Source organism: Furipterus horrens, unplaced genomic scaffold (genome assembly GCF_987537825.1).
Source record: "Furipterus horrens unplaced genomic scaffold, mFurHor1.1.pri manual_scaffold_6, whole genome shotgun sequence".
Classification (NCBI taxonomy): Eukaryota; Metazoa; Chordata; class Mammalia; order Chiroptera; family Furipteridae; genus Furipterus; species Furipterus horrens.
This window is the reverse complement of record NW_028327176.1, coordinates 111889552-111911979: the sequence shown is the minus strand read 5'-3', so window position 1 is coordinate 111911979 and position 22428 is coordinate 111889552. Positions and strand designations below refer to the sequence as shown.

Below are 22428 nucleotides of genomic sequence, written 5' to 3'. Positions count from 1 at the left end.
AACCTCATCCCACAACTATACAAAGGTATTTCTTAAACAATTATTTATTAACTATCTCATTATGTGCCAGGCACTGTGCTAGTGCTGGGGATAAACTGTTGGGCCAAATCAGATACAGCCCCTGTTCTCATGAAGCTTACAAAGCAGTTATTAATCAAATAACAGATGTAATGATGTACATTATATTCACCAGAAATTATGAGAATGATTAAAGAAAGAGAACCATATTTTGCATGGTCTCATATACTTTTCTCAGATGGAAATGATATGTATGACCATAGAGCTGCTAAGTCTCCCAAACATCCTAGAGTGGTCTGGTGTGGGCCACAAGGGGGAGGAGAAAAAAGAACATTATTTGCAAGTGGGAGATGAGGGGCCCAACACTTGGAAAGGGGGAAGAGAAAAGAATAGTAGCACGTGCCAGGAATTCTTCCTGGACAGAAAATAGCTTTTTATTGCTTGTGAAATGTTAGAGGGAAGGGGAAATGCTGTTTTGAGAAAGATTCCTTTCAGTTTGTTACATAAACCACTTTGCTACCCCCTTGAAACAATCTTACATTGAAGGGCTACATTCTTTTTCTAGATGTGTAGAATTTATTGCATTTACTTTACCTCTGAATGCCTCATTGCAACTTCATGTACATGCTGGATCACTGGTTCAGATTTTTCCACACATGAATATGTAATTGTGATATCGTGGAGTGAAACGACATGCTATTAAAACATTAATAGAAGGAAAAAAAAGAATGACCAAGAGACTTGCCTGAGGAAGTGGCATTTGACCTGAGACTTCAGGCTGGAAGGAGTTACCTAGATGAGGTGGAATGGGGTGGAGAAGTGTTCCAGTAGAAGAAAACAATATGCACAAAGGTCCTGAAACAAGAGAATGAAACTAACGAGGTCAGTGTTGCTGGAGCAGAGAGCAGGAATGAGAGAATATACTCCAGGCAAAGCTGGAGAGAGGGGCCAGAAACCTGCAGACTTTGTTGATATGTTAAAGACTTAAAGTTCATATCCCAACAACAGTTAATACCATTGAGGGTAGTTATGAGAATTTCATTTCAAACGACCACTTTAGCTTCAGTGCAGACCAGAAAATCAACTGGAAAGGAAGAAGAGTGATAGATCATACACTAGAGATGATAGTAAATTTAAAGTGGCAAGAAGAGAAGTGGACAGAAACAAAATGTTTACAATGAACCAAAATGCTAATGAATCTGTCTGCTTAGAAACTGTTTGACAGGTTATGTGTGGATCAAAGAAAGAATAGATCCAAGGATCACATCTACATTTTTGGTTTGAAGAACTGGATGGAGTGACTCACTGAGTTTGGGAAGACTAGAAGAGGCCAAGTGTATGGGAGGAAGTCCACAAACTGAAATACGAACTTTGCAGTTTGAGGTACATTGAAAGCACCCAAGCAGAAATCTCAGCTAGGGGTCTGTGTACTTGTAGAAAACTTGATGCCAAGGGCATGACTGAACCACATATAATAAAAGGTTTTCATAGCACCACTATTAACTGGTCTTATGTCTTTTACCTACCTCCCCGATCTGTCAAAACAAAGTCAGTGGCTTGGAGTAAATGTTACTTTTTTTTCTTCTTTCTTTTTAGAGAGAGGGGAAAGGAGAGAGAAAGAGGGAAACACTGATGTGTGGTTGTCTCTCACATACCCCCAACTAGGGACCTGGCCTGCAACCCAGGCATGTGCCCTGACTGGGAATCGAACCGGCAACCCTTTGGTTCGCAGCTGGCACTCAATCCACTGAGCCACACCAGTCAGGGCAATGTTACTTTTACGCATTCACCTTTAACTAAAATTATTGAAGAAAAACCTCACTTTAACTTGGTACATTACATCCACTCAGCAGGAAATACAACTAGGGAAAACTTACGTAGCCAATTCCAGAGCAAAATACAGAATGTATGAATGAATGCATACACAAATACTTTGATCTGAAATGGAAAGATAATTCTCTACCATAATTACGACCAAGACCTGTTACCTTCTTTTCCAAAACCAAAACTTACTCAAGTGGCCAGAAAAGCAAGTTTTTAATGGAGTAACATTTCACTGTTACTAAACTGGTTTTCTTTCTCAACAGGTTATTTTTTGTGTATCTCTTTAGTAAATGGTTCTGTTCAACTTCGCTACAACCTTGGTGACAGAACTATCATTCTAGAAACTCTCCAAAAAGTAACTATTAATGGAAGTACTTGGCATTTGATTAAAGCAGGAAGTTGGTGCAGGCGGCTACCTAAATTTGGATGGGATAAATATAACAGAAAAATGAGCTACCTGGACACAAATACTGACTTCTTATTTGAGGTGTGTCATCCTAAGTCTTGTTAAGTCCCATGGCAACAGCAAATGAACCTGTAGGTTTTCAAGGTTGTGTCCGTGAAGTTATTATAAACAATCAAGAATTACAGTTAACTGAATTAGGAGAAAAGGTGGCTCAAATGTAGGTGCTTGTGATGGGACAGCCTATGGGTACGTGTGCAGAAATAGGGGTGAATGTATAGCGAAGGGTATATATATATATATTTTTTCATATGTTTTCTCAGGATTCAAAAAAAAATTGAGTTAATTGAATCAGAAGGGTACAATGTTTGTAATGGAAATGAACAAAATTAAGTTGCACAAACTAAGAGTGGTTATTATACTATGCGATGTATATGTAAATGTAGTTCTTTTGGTAGTTATTGCTTTGGCATTGTTTACTGAAAATCAACTCTTTACTATTACCTGAAGTAGTTGAAATGCTAACACTTTTTAAATAAGCTTATAAATACAGCTAAGGAGTCTGGCTGTTTTTCCTACATCTAATTAACCTATATGTTGATTACTAAATTTTCACTGTTAGTCCTGGCTGGTTTGGCTCAGTGGATTGAGCGTCGGCCTGCGAGCTAAGTGTCGCTGGTTCGATCTTCCAGTCAGGGCACATCAGAGAAGGAAAACTCTGACTCCAAAAAACCTCCGCTGCCTTGCGGCATACCTCTTCAGGGGAAAGGCTAAGGGAGTAAACCCCGACAGAAAATCCGGAGCCTGAGTCCCTAAGGCGGTTTGACATTGTAGTCAACACCGGCAACTCCTGCGGCGCACCTGAAGCCAAGCTGTATTGACTCCGTCTTTCCCTTGGACCCTTCAGCTGCGAAGAGAGGGGGGGTCTGCTGCATGAGCAACAGCAGACCCTCCATATCACCCTGCCCAGGCTCTGTAGCTTCAGCTTCACTGGAGAGGACACTCCAGCGTCATCGCAAGATGTCGATTTAACACGGGAGGAGACAGATACCGTGTCACTCCCGAGTCAGACTGCACAGCCATTCTCGGTGGTGCAGATAGACTCTTAAGAAGCTACACCATCGTCTCTCGAGACGGACGGCTTATTTAGTGTTTATTCATCTGTGAATTGTTTTTGAAATAAAATTTAGGTCAAAATGAACTAGTGACACATACAAAATAAAAAAGCTAGTTATTAAAAGAAACATATAAGGAAATATTGTATATATGACTCAGCTATGAATACTCACATGATTGGCAATGTAAAATTTGAATATTGACTTAAACCAAACTTTGTAGGAAGGTGGAAGGTGGGGAAAACAAGTTGCCTGATGCGAGTTAAATCCTTATTCTTCCACAATAACTCATCAACAAATATTAGTTTTTGTAACTATTTTTTAAATAGCATATACATATCATTTATAAATATGAAGGCAAATATCCTAATGATTGTGTAGAATTATCTCTAGAGAGAATAGTATAGATACTGTTGGTTTTGTTTAAATCATACAGATTACTTTTCAAACCATGTACTTACTATATAAAACCAATACAATTTAAAAATTAAAACTTCATTTGTTAAACTTCACTTATTTTTAAAGTCTATAGGTCTCAAAACTGGACAGAAAACAGGTTCTAAATAATGCCATAAATTATTTTCCTGATCAGTTGTACTGTTAAAAGCATACTTGAGAAAGTCCATTTTACCCAATACCAGTGACTGATAGAACAGTGAATAGTATTTTCATCCCCCACCCCCACTCCACCACTGCAAATTGGAAGATTATTGTTGTTACTTTGCGTTTTCATTTTGATATTTATAATTTTGCCACCAAGAAAGCACCTGACAACACATGACTGATACAAAGCACTTATAGGAACATGGAGGGAAAAATAACTTAGTAAAAAGCAGCATGTAAAGTTAAAAAAGAAAAACATGTAATTATTAAATGAAGACTTTACAAAAAAGAGGGCTGGTGAAGTTAACTTCTTAATGCCAACTGCCTGCACAGGCTCTAGTCTATACAAAGAAACTAGGTAAGCAATTTGTCACTTGAAAAACTTGTAAAAAAAAAAAATTTTTTTTTCTTGGCCTTATTTTTACCACTCAATTGCAATCATAAAGTGACAGACATTTTGGAAGGCCCTAGTACCGAAGTTGAGAACTTTGGAACCACTGCTGCCAGACATACTACTCCTGTTGGCACTTAAAGTGAGTAAACAAATATATGGTGGAATTCTAGAATGTCTATACATTGGTTCAAAAGGGCTTTTTGTTTTTAACAGAAACCACAATTCCGCAAAACAACTCTATCCAGTATTTCCTGAAAGTCTGACCTAAACTTGTTTTGGTCTATACAACCTCCTTTAATTTTGGAGATACTGAGATCATGAAGATAACTGCTCTAAAGAAATTCCTTGATAATCAGACCTAACTTTTAAAAATACATTTTATGGACAAAGGCAAGAAAGCTGTTCTGTGGAAGGTTATAAAAGCTTCGAGGAAATTTTGCCTGCATTGCACCCCTATCATATTAGGCCACATGTTCTCTCATAATAGTGTGTGTTTCTTTAGAGCAAGACTTCCCCAAGTGTAGTCCAAGGATTTTTACAGGGGATGCAGAGTACTTCTTTTCTCAACAAATCCATGGAAAGTCAGATTTTCTTCATATATTTCAAACAAAATGACATACTGCAAAACACTGAATGTAGAAGCAGAAAACCCAGCTATCTTACTTCAGACATTTGAGATATGCAAAACTAAAAACCATGATACTCCTCTCACCATACGGATTTAAAGTCATTTTCTACTTATATTAATAGGATTATTTTTTAAAAGATTATTTTTTACATTTGCATTTTTATTTCTAATATGCTAAATGATACAATCCATAAGAAAAGCTCTTTTGAGTTCTCTATTATTTTTAAGAGTATAAAGGAGTCTTGAAACCAAAGTTTTCAGAACTGTTGCTTTATAACTGCTCCTCACAGCTGCAACTTTACACAAGAGATGTGATCATTTGTGTTCTACATCACATCGCAAGCTTCTCAAGTTGGCGGATAATGGTATTGCTCACCACTGTTTTCCAGGAATCTAGCAAATGCCTGCCAAATAGGCCCAAAATAAAATAACTGAACACTGCCTCCTGGAGATTTTCCTGTAAGTCACAAAATGACTTGGTGAATCTTTTTTTACACTAAAACTCAAAATTCCATGTGGTAAAGTATCAACATCCATTTCTGCTACCCTAATGATGGTGCTGAAGACTTATGTGAGATGCTTTTCCAGCACTAAATATCAATAAAAACCTTTAAGATAATTTTAGTATGTTATAATGCTTCTGAAACAAAGTGTTAAATATGAACATGAGAACACTTTTTAAATTGAGTTTTAATACCTAAGCCAGGGGGTGGCAATATTTACCTTTTAAAGAGTAAGTTCCTAGAAAAAAATAATAAAGGTATTTGGGGATATTGGGAACTATATTGGATTCACTGCCTTTTCTTTAAGTGTATATCCTGGGAATTCCTCCAGTGACTTAGTTCTGCATGTATAAATGAACAGTGGGCTCATGTTTTCAAAACAGGTCTAGCTATTGGTCTAATGTTTTCCAGCTGGAAATAATGCAACTGGTATATTCAAATGTGAAAATTATGTAAAGTATTTGCTTTAACATATGTTTCATTAGGAATCTTTTATAATGAAATTTAAACTTAATATCCTCCTTTAAAAACACAACTACTATATTAAAACACATGGGAAGTTCAAGCAGACGACCGCCTAGCCTGGAGGCTCGCGGTCAGGCAAGGTACGTCACGCGCGGAGGCTGCGCGCAACGAGGAGGCGGTCCAGAAAAGATCGAGGCGGAAGCAGCGTCAACAGCAGCAACAACAGCCATCTGCCTTCACCTGTAACAAGTGCGGCAGGGATTGTCACTCACGAGTCGGACTGCACAGCCATTCTCGGCGGTGCAGATAGACTCAAGAAGCTACGCCATCGTCTCTCGAGACGGACGGCTGCCGACGACGACGACGACGACGACGACGACTATATTAAAAACTAAGAACAGGTGAGCATAAGTTTACCAGTTAAGTTTTATATATTAATGCATGAACATGTTAATATCCAAGTGGCTTAACCACTCCATTCTCTTTTCTATTGTTATTTTTCTTAACTTTTAAACATAATTTACCATGGCCTTTGATGTTTTATAACTCCAGAATTTTAATATTAGCCCACCCACAACTAAGCTACATTCCTTAAGAGTTGTGGTAAGCAGAATGCCCCCCAAAGTTGTCTACATCCTAATACCTGACAACTGTAAAGATGTTAGATGACGTGACAAAGGGGAAGTAAGGTCACAGATGGAATTTAGGTGCTAATCAGGGGACCTTAAAAAAAGCAGAGTATTTTGTATTATCTGGGTGGGCTCCAATAATCACAAGGGTTCTTAAAAGTGGAAGGACCCAGAAGGGAGAGTCAAGAGACAGCGACCTGAGACTCAGGCCCATGTTGTTGGTTTTGAAGATGGAAGAAGGGACCCTATGGCCTTGAGAACCTGGAAAAGCCCAGGAAATGGATTCTCCTTTGAAGCCTCCAGAATATGCACCCTCCTGATACATCTTGATCTCAGTCCACTGAACCCACATCAATCAGACTTCTGACTTACAGAAGTTTTAATAAATTTGTGTGGTTTTAAGTCACTAAATTTTTAATAATTTGTCATAACAGCAATAGAAAATAAGGACTGGAGAATTAAGATTTGAGATGAATACAAACTTTACAAATCTGTATGAGAGTCCACAGGTCTTTGGTTGTATTATCCTGCTTGTTTTGAGGAGTTGGTTGAGGAAGAAAAGGGTTGTGGAAAGTATATAGAATAATCAGGCTTTTGCCTCTCTCTCCTGCTCTGAATTCTCAAAGCACAACTGCCACACATACTGACTTTGGAGAAAAATACCTTTCAGGATGACCAAGGTTTATATCATACAAAGCACTCAGCACAAGGTTTGCAATACAGAGGGTTCATGGAAGCTTTCTCGTTGCCACAAGGATTACAAGGGATGGATTTAATAGGTACCAAGACATCCTAGTACATTTTACTTAACAGAAGTATGTATAAAACTGTCTCAAGATGGTTCTAAATTGTAAAAAGTATCAAATTTTTTAAAAAGCAAGTTTTCCTGAAAACAGGAGAAACAAAGATGAACTTCATGACTCACTTGTTTGTAGAAAGCTGGCTGTAGGTGAGACGTAAGGACTGAGAATGGCTTTGGAGCTACTACTCACTGAAAACTTTTCCCATTTTCCCTTACATTTCTCACAAGTTAAAACCTCAGTCAAATGCCCAAACTCTCCCTTCTTGCCAAAGTTTCAGTCAACCAGGGGTTAAGAGACCTGGCTCTAATACTTAGTAACCCTAAAATCCCAGGAGGTCATCATTAATAGGGGCCTATATGGGATGTGTCAAGATCCAATGAGATATGATTAGATAATTTTAAAGTAAGCATCACAACAATATGTATAGGAAATTACTGGCTAGGAGGCAATCAAAAACCGACTTTAAGGTTTTCTTCCACTGGTTAAACCATTCTTTACTTCTTCTTTGCAAAAGATATCTGGTGTCTGATCAACCTCCCAATCAGATACATCAAATTTGCCGACAACATACGTATTTGAAATAAAAAAGCTAATTTTGGAGGAGTTGGGTGAGTTTCTTTTGAAGTGGGGAGGGATTCTGATAACAATTTCTTTATAATGGTGTATAAGATGACCCACTGACCTTAAGTCTGCTTGCAGACTGGGTTCTAACAAGTTCGTTTCCAAAATTAAGTAAACCAAAATTAAACAAATTTTATTTAAATACAAGTCCTCTGTTTCAGAACTTTCACGATAGAAAACTTCAGAGGATAAGGATGACCAAAAAAAAAAAAAAAAAGCCATTTGTAAAAATTAGACAAAATGTATGGTTTTGAATTTCAGCTCCTTCTCTCTCCAGTGAAAACAAAGCTGATTCCATTTCAAAATGTATTTTTAACTCTAATCCTTAGACTCTTTAGGAAATCAAACATTATCACCTTCATTTTGTGAAGGCATTTTTATTTTTCCTCATTAATAAAGATAAGGAAAATTACTGGTTTCTCTGTCTCTCTCTTTTTTTCTTTTTGTCCTCAAGTGTTAGTATCATTTGGTAGACATTGCTTTAAATTATGTCAGTACAATATGTAGTTTAAGTTGGAAATAAATTTAGATTTGGATTAACAATAGCCTCCATGTTTTTGTATTTGAAGCAAAACCAGCATATGAAACTGGAGTTACCCCCAAAACAAATGAGGATTAATTATACATTTTACAGAGATACAGAACATGTTTCGTGTAAATAAAAGTTCTGTGGTCTTATAATTAGTCAGCGTACCAAATTTTGATAGTATCAAGTCTTCAGAAACATACCTACAAAATGAGCTAAAAATAAAATAAAATAAAAAATGGGCTCTAGGTTCAGTTTTTCATTGGTAGTTTTAAATTCTAGGCTCTTCAGAACTAATGATTTTTATCAACAGCCTACAATTTAAGACAACGAAATCCTTTCCCCCCTCATCTAATGCCTGACACAAAGCTATGCCTGTATGTATGTTCTTACTGAGTAAAAAAAAAGAAAGTCTGAAGGTTATGAAAGCTTTAAAGAGGAAATTCTTTTACTACTGAATTTCAAGTCACACACACAAAATAAGTGAGAAATTCTTTTATCATATTTAGAATCAAAATATCCCTTAAAATATTTACATTTTACAGTAAAAAGGATAGCAAAACACAAGATCATGTACAAGCTTAAGTATTCAAGTTTCTGAAGAGCCAAAAAAGAAAAGGAAAACAATGGCCTACCACAAAGCTGTAGTATATATGGTAATAACTGCCTTCAATGAGTGCAGATTAAAGCAGTATATGTACTCCTTGGGATTCTGATTCTTGGTCAAAAACTGCTCAACAAATTGATTAATATAATCTGATTATGAAGTTGCTTGCCTTTTTGTTGCTTCTATACAGTTTCTTTAAAAACAGTGCAATTTAAAACAAACTTACAGAGCACACATTACTCTCAAATTAGTCATATAAAGAACATTCACTAGAGGCAGTAAATATATTCCATAGTTAACCATATTTACCAATTAAGGAATAAAACTAAAATTTCTAAGCCTTTATTGTATATTAATAAAACAAATCTTTGAATATACAGCAATGTAAAACTTTTAAAAATATTAAATTCCTATTACTGGAGACCGTTGGTACGAAGGAGGGATGATTAGCACTGGCCCAGAGCACTCTGCACCAACACATGGAATTCATGGTTCTGCAAACCACCACCATTAAAAATCTGAAAGATGGCACAATCCTAGCAGGCAGTCATAAAAGTTCTAAAGATAAAACATTTATTTAAATGTAATCTTGAAGCAGCCTGCAAATTTTACCTTTTGCTTTTAGCTCTGTCAGTGTGGTCCCTATCTTTGTGGTACCTATCTCTGTCCTTTTCTCCTTCTCTGTGTTTACCTTTCTCTCGATCTTTGTCCTTTTCATGGTCTTCATTTTTAGGTTTATCAGGTTTCTTGTCTACATTCCTACTATCTCTGCTTGCTTTTCCATCTGATCCTCGATCACTGTGTGATAATCGTGCCCTTTCTTTATCTTTGTGCCCTTCCTCCCTGCTTTTCCTGTCTCTGTCCTTGTCTTGGGTTCTGTCTCTCCGTCTATGCCTTTCAGATTCTTGCTCCCATTCCTTTTCATGTCGCTCTCTTTTCAAGTGGTGTGAATCACTAAAAAATCTCTGGCGATCCCCTTTACCCCTATTAAATGGCCTATCCAGTTGCTGTTGGTCTTGCCTACCCCAAGGGTCACTATGGCGCCTTTCTGGTCTTCGAATGTCTTTAACCTGGTAAAAATTTTGTGGGCCTATATACCTTGATGTTTGTGAAAGGGGACCCATCATACGTTGAGGCTGGCCTGTCAGATGAACAACAGGTGGCCAGGGAACCATGGGGTTTTGAGCAAAACCAAAGCCTGGAGGGGGAAGTAAGGGGGGAGGCAAATGTGGTGGAAATCCAAACATGCTTTGTGGGGGGAAATTAGGAGGCCCTGGAAATGGAAATCCAGGGGGGTTAGACTTGAGATGCTGAAGGCTGGGTTGCTGTGGCCTCATGGGTGAAAAGTTTGCACTGGTTCTGGGACTGGTGCTTCTAGAAGTAAAGTTCATGCTCTTAGAAGGAAATTCTGACTGACTTGTATTTCCCACTTCAAAATGAGATGTTGCTGTCGATCCTCTTCGAAATGGGTGCACAGTTTCAATATTTTGCATTAAAACATTGTCCTCTAAGGGTTTTGCTTGTTCTGTTTGAGAAGTGTGTATGTCTTCTACTGATGATGAGTTTTGTGCAACCCCTGAATTATCACTCTGCTGAACACTTGAATTTTTCTCTACAGAAGACAACTTTTCCTCTGTACTTATTTGCTCTATTAAGGGCTCCTTTTGTGCCGGAACAGGCAGCGTTTGTTTTTCTCCATTCCCACAACTATCTCCATCTTTGCTTTCTGAAGCAGTTGCCTGCTGACTTCGGCCTGCCGCTTGCCTAGGATCCCTTTTCAGGTTGATAAACTGTGGGGACTTTGCCGTATTAGCAACAAGGTTTTCATTGCAACTCACATTACCATCTGTGTTTCCTTTTCCTACATTTGACCTGCATGGAGAACTACTATTTGAAGTCTGATTATCTTGCAAATTATTCTCTTGATCTTGCAGCTGTCTTTTTAATGTTTTCTCTTTATTTTCCACGGTTTCCTCTTGTTTTGACTGAACTGACAAATTTGTTAGGAATGCTTCTGTAGAAACATCTGGTGGTTTACCTCTGAGACTAAGACTCGTCGAAGTTCCAGGAGAAACAAAGGAGGGCCCCATTACTGAGGTTTCTTCTCCTACTAGTTCTGAATTACCTGTAGATTCTGAAAGATTATCTACTTTTACCTTTAACTCCTTAGCTTCATCATCAGTTGCTTCTACTTTATCTATTTTCTCTGTGTTGGGGTTGGCTTGCTCATTTATAAATGGAATTTCTTTAAGAGTATTTTGTTCTTGCACTGACTGAGCCTGTTCATATCCTTGACCAGTAGTGCCCAAAAGGCTCTGAAGTATATCATCCACAGGAAGAGGTTTATTTCCTAATTCCATAGTGGAAGGCTGATTTTCCCAGCCAATCAATACCCCAGGAAGAAATCTTAAAGGTTTTGGTGGCTCCTGTTTGGTGACTTCCACTAAAGGTTCCATTACTGTTGGAAGGTCTTCCTGAAGAGCTTGCTGAGATTTATTTCTCTGCTTGTGTAATACAGTTGTAAAAGAATTAAAAAAGTCATTTTCTTCCTCTCGTGCTTCCTCTGTGGAAACTTCTATTTTACTTTTTTTATCAGGTGGCAATGCTATCGGTACATTTTCAGAGGTCTCAACAGTATGACTGGTACTGGCACTAGCACTGTGTTGCCGCTTCAGTTTTTGACGAATAATTAAGCCCAACAACAGATTAGGTCTATGCAGTTCAAGCCCTGTATGAAATAAAAAACAAATTAAGTCACTTTCAATCATTAAAATAAAGGATACGTTTTTGCACCATGGCCAGGTGGCTCAATGAGTTAAGAACCATCCCATTCCCCATAAGATTGTGGTGTGGGTTCAATTCCTGGTCAGGTCACTTACCTAGGTTGCAGGTTCAATCCCCAGTCGGGCACATATGGGAGGCAACCAATTAATGTTTCTTTCTCCCCCTTCCTCTCTCTCTTAAATCAATAAACATATCCTTGGGCCCTGGCTGGTGTGGTTCAACAGGCTGAGCACTGGCATGTGAACTCACAGGTCACCAGTTTGATTCGTGGTCAGGGCACATGTCCTGGTTGCAGGCCAGGTCCCCAGTTGGGGGCATTTAAGAGGCAATGGATCAACAGTTCTCTTGCACATCTACGTTTCTCTCCCACCCCTTCTCCATCCCTTCCCCTCTCTCTAAAAAATAAGTTAGAAATCTTTTTAAAATTAAAACAAACAAACAAACAAAAAAACCTTGGGTTTTTTATGCTTGGGTGAAGACTTAAGAAACAAAACACACACGCATTTTAAAAAAAGGGGCGGGGAGTAAATTTTGCATCTAGCTTATTATAGCCTATTAAATGAATGCCTCTCCCTGTCAAGTCACCTCTAGAGGCCTGGTCCCTAAAAAGAAAGCAGTCAGTCTTTTCACTCTGTTCCCACCTCCCACTTTGTCTTACTCACATTCTGTTATTAAAACGTATACCTACCAGGTCCATCAAAAGGCACAAGAGGATGTGGTATTTTATCCATGGCACCCAAAGGAATAAGGTACATATCTTTAACCTGCTTCATGTTATTAGCAGCTACTCCATAGCGCTTTCTGCTACTGAAGTATGCAAACAGCAAAGTATAAGAAATTTGATCTTCTTCAGTTACAGGTGTGAAGCGAACCACACAAATTTCCTATTCAAAAAAATAAATCGCTGTTCAAAATAACCTAAACAATAACTTGCTTTTAAATACCATTTCTCAACCAGTAATAATCTATTGAATTTTATCATAATGGTTATCAAATAACATGGTTTACCAACTTAAATGAAACAACTCTTTGGAGAAGATCTTTGCTGACCCATTCATAGATTTACCTGAAGGTGTCCTATAAGAATTGAGTCCCAAGGTAATTAATGTGGTCAAGGTGACACATTTTTCAGTGGCAAAGAAGATATTTAAACCCTAGTTTTTTGATATCTATTATTTTTCTTATTTTATTGATTATGCTGTTACAGTTGTCCCAATTTCTTTTCCCTCTGCTCCCCTCTAACCTCTGACCCCCTTCCCTCCAGTTGTCCCCCCCGCCTTAGTCCATGCCCATTGGTTGTGCATATAGTTCTTCTCAACCTCTTCCTGTCTATTCCACTCCCTCCTACTATGCTTCTTAATTCCTGCATCATCTCCCTCCCTTTTCCCCCTTTTATATCCTAATTTCCAATGTTACAACCTCCACATAGGGCTGCCTGTGTTCTCAGCAGACTGCAAATTAATAGCATCTACCACAACCACCCTACCATGTACACATACAGACAAGTCTACTGAAAGCCCAATCTTCAGGGACTGAATTTAGGAATAAAGGAGCTGGGTGAAAAGACCTCAAATACACATAACCCCATATATTTTGTAAAGTCATTTGGCTCACTCAGGAACTAATTTGCCTTCCCCCTGGTCTTGGCTTTATTTCAGAGGGGAAAAAAAAAGTCCCAATTTGATAGTGTTAAAAAAAAAAAAAAAAGGATGCTTTTTCATGAAGGTATACTGTCAAAATGGGGAGAGCGAGATCTGCTAGAAAGCTTAAACTGATACAAGATCCTATAAAAAACAAGTAAATGAGCTGAATTCTGTATGGCTCTACCTCTTATAAAAGGTCTGTCATCTAGACAGTCCTCTTTTAGAGGTAATGACTATTATAATGTTTTAGATAGTGCAAGAAGAAGGCATAATATAAAGTGTTTGGCAGTTAAATATGGCTAGATCAAGAGTGATTCCCAAAATGTCTAAAAGTATTACCACCCAATACTTTCCCAGGACTTCTTTCATGAAAGAGTGCCAGCAAAAAAATGTAGTTGATTTTTTTAGTGCTTCAAAGTTCATATGTATTCTAACACTATCAGTTCAAATTCTAAAATCTATACTGGAAAAAAATATTCTTTTCAGCTTAAGATTATCCATTTTGGATTACTTCTAATCTTACTATAGACTTATTTTAAAAAAGAGATAAAAAACTTAATATTTGTTTATTCAAGATATATTTATTAAATGTCTATAGCATGCTAGGTATTATCCTTCAAGGGAGAAATAAGTTCTTCTAATGATTAATTTTTCCTGTGAAGTAGTATTCTATGACTTAAAGAAATAATAGAAAATAGAAAAAAAGAAATATTGTTGTGATACAGGCCACTAATTATCTCCTAGTATCTATTCCCCTCTTTTCCTATTACAAAAAGAAATCTTTAACTTTTAGCTGGGCACATGGCCATCCAATACATTCCATTTCCAGAGATTACATTTTCCAGCCTTCTTAGCAGCTATATAAGGCTATGTGACTAAATCTTACGAAAGGAAGGTAGAGAAAGTAAATATAATAACTGCAATTTCTAGCTCTGGCTAGTGTGGCTCAGTAGGTTGGAGCATCATCAACCAAAAGGTTGGGAGTTTGATTCCCGGTCAGGGCATATACCTAGGTTGTGAATTCTATCCTGTGTAGGGGTGCAAATAGGAGGCAATAAATCAATGTTTCTCTCTCACTCTTTCTCTAAAATCAATAAACATGTTTTTTTTAAATAACTGCAATTTCTAGGTCTCGCTTTTAAAATAACTAGACAGGCATGCTTCATTTTTTTTTCCCCACTGGTTCTGACAAGTCAGCGCTGAGCATGTTTGATTGAAAAGGACAACACTCTTAGCACCAGCAAAATAATAAGACAGAGGGGACTGGTCCCTGAATGATTTGTAGAACCACAGCTGCCAAATCATGCTGAATGAATGACCTCCCTAACATAATAAAAAAATAAATGTCTATATCTTTTGAGCCATTATATTTTAGGGCTTCCTTGTTGCAGCAGCTTAGCCTATTCCTTAATTTAAACAAATGTCTATAATCAAAGCAAGGCAAAATTCTAAGATGAGTCTCAATATTTACTCTAAAACATTTCTTTCAAAACACCGAAGAGGTCACTGAGAATGCATACCAGGAGGGAAAAAAAACACAAAAGGAACGATGGGCTGTTTTGAGTTTTAGCAAATGGCTTCAGTTCAGTTTTGTCAGGTATATTATTTAGATTTAGAATTTATATTAGTTCCCTCCCAAGAAGATCTTGCGTAAGAACTCTTATTAGTACTAGTTTTACGTTTCAAATATTCTGTCAAACTGGTGTAATAAAGAAAAGTTTTCCTAGCCCTGGCTGCTGGGGCTCAGTGGATTGAGCGCCTGCCTGTGAGCCAAGTGTCGCTGGTTTGATTCCCAGTCAGGGCACATGACTAGGTTGCACGTCAGGTCCCTAGTTGGGGGAGTGAGTGAGAGGCAACCACACAGTGATGTTTCTCTCCTTCTCTTTCTCCTTTCCTCTCTCTAAAAATAAATAAACAAACAAACAAATAATTTTAAAAAGAAAAGGAAAGAAAAGTTTTCCTTACCTTGGTTCCTGATGCTTTAATTTTTTCCACATAATCCCAAACTGTCTGAGGTGATATCCTGCCCCCTACTTGAATACTATCTGGTAGATCCTGTGTTAAAAAAATGAAGGTAATCAATGTATACAGATTATATTTATTATAATATTCATAGCGCATACAAATTTGGCTCTGACGAATCCGAAATGATAATTAAAAAATAAGTAAATAAAAAGATTATGAAATGCATCACCACAGACCATAAGAATGCAGAGAGACAGCAAGTAGGCTTTACTTCAAATGTCAATTCCAAATGACTTACATGGATGCCCCAAAACAGTTAAGAAATAAAATCAGGTCATGTTCATTTATCAGCAGGAAAGAGGTACAAGAAACAGAAATAGTAGCAGGCAAACCACACTGACAATCCAGGAAAAATGCAACAGATTTCAGAATATTAGAGGAGATTGTTTTTCCCCTCCCACAGCCCCTTTTTGTTGGTAGTGGGCAGGGGTATGTCTTAATCATTAACAGCTGATTTTGGAAGTTAGGTTTGATTATAGGGTACATTTCTGCACAGAAAAGATTATTGTGATAACATAAGGTTCATTTTTCTAAAAGGCACACATTTTCCGAAAACAATGATTACAAATAAAATCAACAACTACCATTAAGAATATTTAAAATGTAAATCACTATAATTCTGTTTTCTATGAAGATTTTAAAAAATCATAAAAAGTATAACTGATATTAAATTCAATTAAGTTTATTTAAATTATTAATTTCTTTAAATAGTTTATTAGGGGTTGTGGTCCCAACCAAACTAAAAACATGCAGAAAGCAGAAGTAGAGTTCTGAAAAGCAATCACATAGAAACTAGTTCAGAAAGAAGAAGAATAGTTTTGTTTAAAATCAAAGAGGACTTAATTCTCCATTTAAAAGAAGAGTGATATTCACCATGGACTAACCAAAGACTAAGTTCTAAATAGCTTTGTTTAAAAAGAAGAGCATCATGAGTCAATTTAATCCTTCTCTTAAAATGCTGACGTGTCTAAAATATTATTTGCCAAGCAAACAATACGTAAAAGTTATAATTAGATTGTTTATTAATAAAAAACACAGCTACTAAACAAAGTGATCAATATCAGATAAGCAACTTTATATTTAAACTACTTTCAGTCGAATACAAGAAAAAGTAAAATTCATGGTAGTTTTAAAAAAACAAGTACACACACATATAATTTAGGCTTTCTAAAATACTGGGGGAAAAAAATTTAACTTTTGCCTTTATGGTCAGTGGACTGAGCATAAATGGAAAAGGGTAATGTTAGATATGAACATGATTAATAGCAAAACATAATCTCAACAAAAATGCAGGAGTACTGACATATTTTCCTTTTGCATAAACAGTGAAAAGTACAAGCTTTCAGTGTTCAAAAGTGTCATACTTCCTCATAATACTATAATACAACTATTTATTTTCCATACATAGTTCCTTCAGACATAAAGCCAAGCAAGAGCACCACTACAGCAACTACGGTCATTGGTCTCATGAAAGTGTCAACTAGTATAAAGATTCAACTACAGTCTGTGTCTTTTCACAGAAATAGGCAGGTAAGGATTGTAGTCATGAAGTTGAGAAAACAAACATAAGGGAAATTAGAAGGCTTGTTAACAATGAAAAATCTTCCTGAAAGCCATATATTTAAACAAAAACTGTATTTAAACAAAAGTTAGGTATCGTACCTAACGTAGATTTAACACTTTCACAGAGCAGTTTTCTAGTTCTAAAAATCCATTTGGGAACTCATAATTCCTTTAATTGAATGGTTTAAGTATCACTGTCAATAAATATTTTTATTATGAAAACAAAATATTATTATTATTTAATATTTTTATTATTTTATTATGTTGCTTCCTTGCCTATTGCGTTCAGAAACACAAATGTCAAGAAAGGCAGAAAAGGGCAAAAAAGTTTAGTTACCTCTGTCAAGTACTCGGGGGAGCCAGACACTGGGTAGGCTTTGGTAACAAATTTTGCCACAGAAGGCATGTTGATAAAACCTTTCCAGATGAAGTTCAATCGAGCCAGGAATGTAGACTCAACTTCAACAGTTCCAGGCATCTCTGGACTAAAAAATGACATTAAGAAGTTTTCAGCCTAAAGATATGCTCATGAATAAATGCATTTTCTAATTAGTCATCAGTTATTTCTATTTTAGCATATCAAGAAGGCCAAGATATGTAAAGGCTATTGATTAAAGAGTTTATATTTTCACTTTATAAAATTATACTCGTATTTATAGTCATGTTTTACATCATCCTTCTTGGTTGGCTTAGGTAGATTAATGTCCAGAAGTAGAAACAATTTTTCTTTAATGACCTTTCTCCTGCCTTTTGGGATGAACATAATTAAAGGGAGTTTTATAGTTAAGCCCCCCAGATTCAAATCTCTAAATTAACTTCCCCAGTCTTGTTCTTTTATCTCAATTAGTTTAGAGCACAGGTTCTTAAATAAATATTATTTTCTGATTTTGAAAACCTCAAAGTATAAGTTGAAAAATATTTATAATGATTATTATAGAAATTATGACTAAGAGAAAATTACCGTGGAGCAGGAGAGAATGTTGACTTCGGAGACTCTTGTTTCTCTTCCTCAAAGAATTCAGAAGCCAAAATATTTGAGGTTGAAGACAACGCATCTGCTATACTTTCTGCTTCATTGTCTGAATGTTTCCGAGATACTCCAACAACAACTTTCACCTTTTTTGGAGAAAGATCATCTACAGGTGGTGCCATTCGCCCTAAAGCCAGAACACACCAAAATAAGCTATATGTGTAAAATGAAATTTTAGTAACTTCATTCACTTTCACTTCTAAAGTTATTCAATATTCCTGATTAAATTGTTGCATTACCATACATTTCCCAGAGTAATTTTTAACCATCATCATTTCTCACAAGAACTTATATCACACCTCTCTGACTGATGTGAAAAATTAGGCAAACAGGATATTAAGCCACTCAAACAAGCTGAAATGGAAATATAACTAGGACCTAAAACAGGTTTCTTGATTCCCTAGCAAATTTTTAAAAACTAAACTAACCCAAATTCCAACAGTCATGAGAACTTGAACTGTGTTAAAGCAAATCCATATCCTACTTTGTATTACACATAGCAGTTCATGACATACAGGCATAGTGCAGTGCTACTTCGTTACTAAACATAAAAAAAATATTAGTAAAGTTTAGAAAGTAACATCGATTTTAAGCTATTGCATCAAGAAAAAAAAACTCACTAAAAAATTCTGAAAACTCAAGTCTGGTAGCATTTAACCAATGTTTTTGTGTACTACTATTAAATTTACTGAATTATTGCCCTGAGCATGATTAAAATTAAAAGAAATAACTAAGTTTTTTTAAGATTTTTCCCAGATAAAAAAACTAAATGGGTATACTTAAAAATACTATTACACCATGGATAGATAGCTTTCTTTATGGATAGTAATGTCTATCCTTTAAGTCTTTACCATTGTACAGACTGCAAAATAAATGAATAATTTAAATTTTGAGATGATGTGAATATTTTATTAAAGGAAAATTGCATAACTTTTGGTATAGTTCATCTAGTCTCTAGTACAATGATAGAGAGCAGCATATCAGCTAATGCATACTAAAAATATAAAAAATATAAAAATCAAGAGCCACAGCTTTAGAGTTTTAAAAAACTCATGGTCCTCTACTTTTACCAATAAACTGAATATAAATGTAAACTCTTCTTTACACATTGCCATTTCTTAGGCCCAAACTCTAGTCAGTCTCCAACATTTGTCAATAGCACTAATTATCTCAAAGCCCTGCTTATTTCCATCTCTAATATTACCACTCTAATTAAAATCTCATCTCCCACTTGTATTGTATAAAGTCCTCTTATCTATTCTCCCTCCCTTCTCTACTAACTTATTCTACTGTAATCTCTCTGCAAATTCTGAGATATTTTCATAAAAGTCCAATTTTATCAAGTCATTGACATGCTAAAAAACCCTTCAGTCACTATCCACTGCTCCTGAACAAAAGACCAAAATCTTTGTGGCCTGCAGAAATAATTTTCATCATTTTTGATCATGGTCTCTAAAGTATTTTATATCATGATCCATTTCTTACTTATAGGAGTGTGTGTACATGTGCATATAAATTAGTAAGGATATGTGTGCATATGTGTCTCTCTGTATTTTTGTGATTATAAATAACTGGAACTAAAGTTTCAAAATATCTTTTAAAGTGCAATTCACTGTGATATTTACTATTCTGTTTTTGTTTTTCCTTAAAATACTAGTCACTAAGTGGATTTTATTTCTACTATTAAGTCAGTTTGAAAACCAATGGCTATAAACCCTGGCCAGGTAGCTCATTTGGTTAGTGTCATCACAAAAGCCAATGTTGAAGATTTGATCCCCAGTCAGGGCACATACAAGAATCAACCAATGAATGCATAGATAGGTGGAGCGACAAACTGATGTTTCTCTCTCCCTCCCCCACCTTCTTAAATTAATAAATAGAGAAACTCCTCAGTGATGCCTTCCCTGACCACCCTATTTAAAAGTTGTGCCTTGGAGATCCAAAATGGCAGCAGAGTAGGTGGGCACTCCACTAACCTCCTCCCAGGACAAAACTGGAATTATAACTGAATTATAGAAAAAACATCCTGAATAACCAACTGAACACTAGGCTGGAGAGAAGCCTTATACCAAAGGACAGAAGAAACCACTTCACTGCAACAAGATGGCCAGGAAGTTCAGAGGAGACATGGGCAACAGCTGAAGCACTAGAGGTTATTTCAGTAGCCAAGGGTTACCCTGAAGAAGTGTGGGGTCTAAACTCCAAGCTGGGCTCCCCTTCCTAGAGCCCCAGAACTAGGAAAAGAATGCAAATAGCATCTGGCTGTGAAAAGCATAGGGGTTTCTGTCTGCCAGGGAGAGAAGGCTAGAGACACTGAGAGCCTCTTGAAGAGCTAATGCACAAAATTTTGTATGCAGCCACTTATCCAGGCTCCAGCAGGAGAGCGTAACAGGTTAGCCACCAGGCTCTGGGAAGAAAGCTGAAGGGTCAGCTGCCAGGATCCCTTTGCTTAGTTATTCCCCATATTTGGGTAGAGCACTCCTCCCCTCCACTGCAGCATCAGCCTTAGGGGAAGCAATAACCCCACCTGCAGGAATCCCTCTCACCCCACCCTGTGGAGATTAAGCCACCAAATGGAAAAATATATTTCATGCAAATGAAAATGAAAAAAAGCTGTGGTAGCAATACTTATATCTGAAAAAATAGATTTTAAAGTCACGGTTATGGTAAGAGACAAAGGACACTACATAATGATAAGGAACAATGCAACAAGAGAATATAACCTAGTAAACATTTATGTACCAAACATAGGAGCACCTAAATATGTAAAGTAAATCTTGATGGACATAAAGGGAGAGGCTGACAGAAATACAGTCATAGTTGGGGATTTTAACAGCCCAATGACTTCAATGGATAGGTCTTCCAGGCAAAAAATCAACAAAGACATCAGCCTTAAATGACACATGAGACCAAAGCATTAAATTGACATATTCAGAGTATTCAATCATAGAGCATCAGAATATACATTCCTCTTAAGTGCACATGGAATGTTTTCTAAAATAGACCACATGTTAGGACACAAAACAAGTTTCAATAAATTTAAGAAAATTAAAATCCTATCAGGCATCTTCTCTGACCGTAATCCTAAGAAAAAAACTGAAAAACACACAAAAACATGGAAACTAAATAACATGTTATTAAACAATGAAAGGGTCAACAAAGAGATCAAGGAAGAAATCAAAAGGTACCTTGAAACAAATGTAAAGGAGGATAAAACAATCCAAAATCTGTAGGACACAGAAAAAAATCCAATCAAAGACAGAAATTCATAGCTTCACAGACCTATCTCAAAAAACAAGGAAAAGTTCAAATAAACAATCTAACTTACACACTTAAAGGAACTTGATAAACAACAACAAAGACCAGTGAGTAGAAGTAAGGAAATAATGAAGATCAGAACAAAAATAAACAAAAATAAGTCTTAAAAAAATAATACAAAAGACCAAAAAATCCATGAGCTGGTTCTTTGAAAAGAAAAACAAAATGGCAAACCTTTAACCAGACTCATCAAGAAAAAAAGAGAGCAGACTGAAATAAATAAGAAAAAGAAGAGGAGAAATAACAACTGACACCAAAAAATACAACAGATTCTAAGAAAATATTACAACTTATGCCAACAAACAGGACAACCTGGATGAAATGGATAAATTCCTAGAAAATATACAATCTTCCAAAACTAAATCAGGAAGAATAAGAAATCTGAATAGACAGATTACACCTAGAGAAATTGAAGCAGTAACAAAAAAAAATTCCCAAAAAACAAAAGCCCTGGACCAAATGGCTTCACAGGTGAATTGAACCAAACATTCCTAGAACTAACACCTATCCTTTTGAAACTATTCAAAAAAATTCAAGAGAGGGTAAGACTCCCAAACTCACAAGGCTAGCATTTTCCTAATTCCAAAAGACAGAACAAAAAAAGTCAATATCCCTGATAAACAGAGATGCTAAAATCCTCAACAAAATATTAGCAAACCAAATACAGTAATACATCACAAAAATCACACAGCATAATCAAGTGGGATTTATTCTGGGGAGGCAAGGTTGGTACAATATTCGCAAATTAATAAATGTGATACACCACATAAAACAAAATGAGGGATAAAAACTACATGATCTCTATACAGATGCAGAAAAAGCATTTGACAAAATTCAGCACCCATTTATGATAAAAACTTTCAGCAAAGTGGAAATAGAAGGAATATACCTAAACATAATAAAGGCCATATATAACAAAGCCCACT

At 36.4% G+C, this 22428-nt stretch overlaps 1 protein-coding gene across 6 annotated transcripts in view; it reads right to left on the bottom strand.

Moving 5' to 3' along the window:
• Window positions 1-9012: 9012 nt before the first annotated feature.
• Window positions 9013-22428, bottom strand: part of PHF3 (PHD finger protein 3) — an 83016-nt gene continuing 69600 nt past the window's right edge. For all 6 annotated transcript variants that reach the window (XM_090282633.1, XM_090282634.1, XM_090282635.1 and 3 more), the window contains 5 exons: window positions 18116-18311; window positions 17492-17639; window positions 15532-15621; window positions 12612-12807; window positions 9013-11867 (listed from right to left, as the gene is read on the bottom strand). In XM_090282633.1, coding sequence (XP_090138759.1) covers window positions 9748-11867; window positions 12612-12807; window positions 15532-15621; window positions 17492-17639; window positions 18116-18311 — 2750 coding nt within the window. In that variant the 3' untranslated portion in view covers window positions 9013-9747. The remainder of the gene's footprint in view (window positions 11868-12611; window positions 12808-15531; window positions 15622-17491; window positions 17640-18115; window positions 18312-22428) is intronic.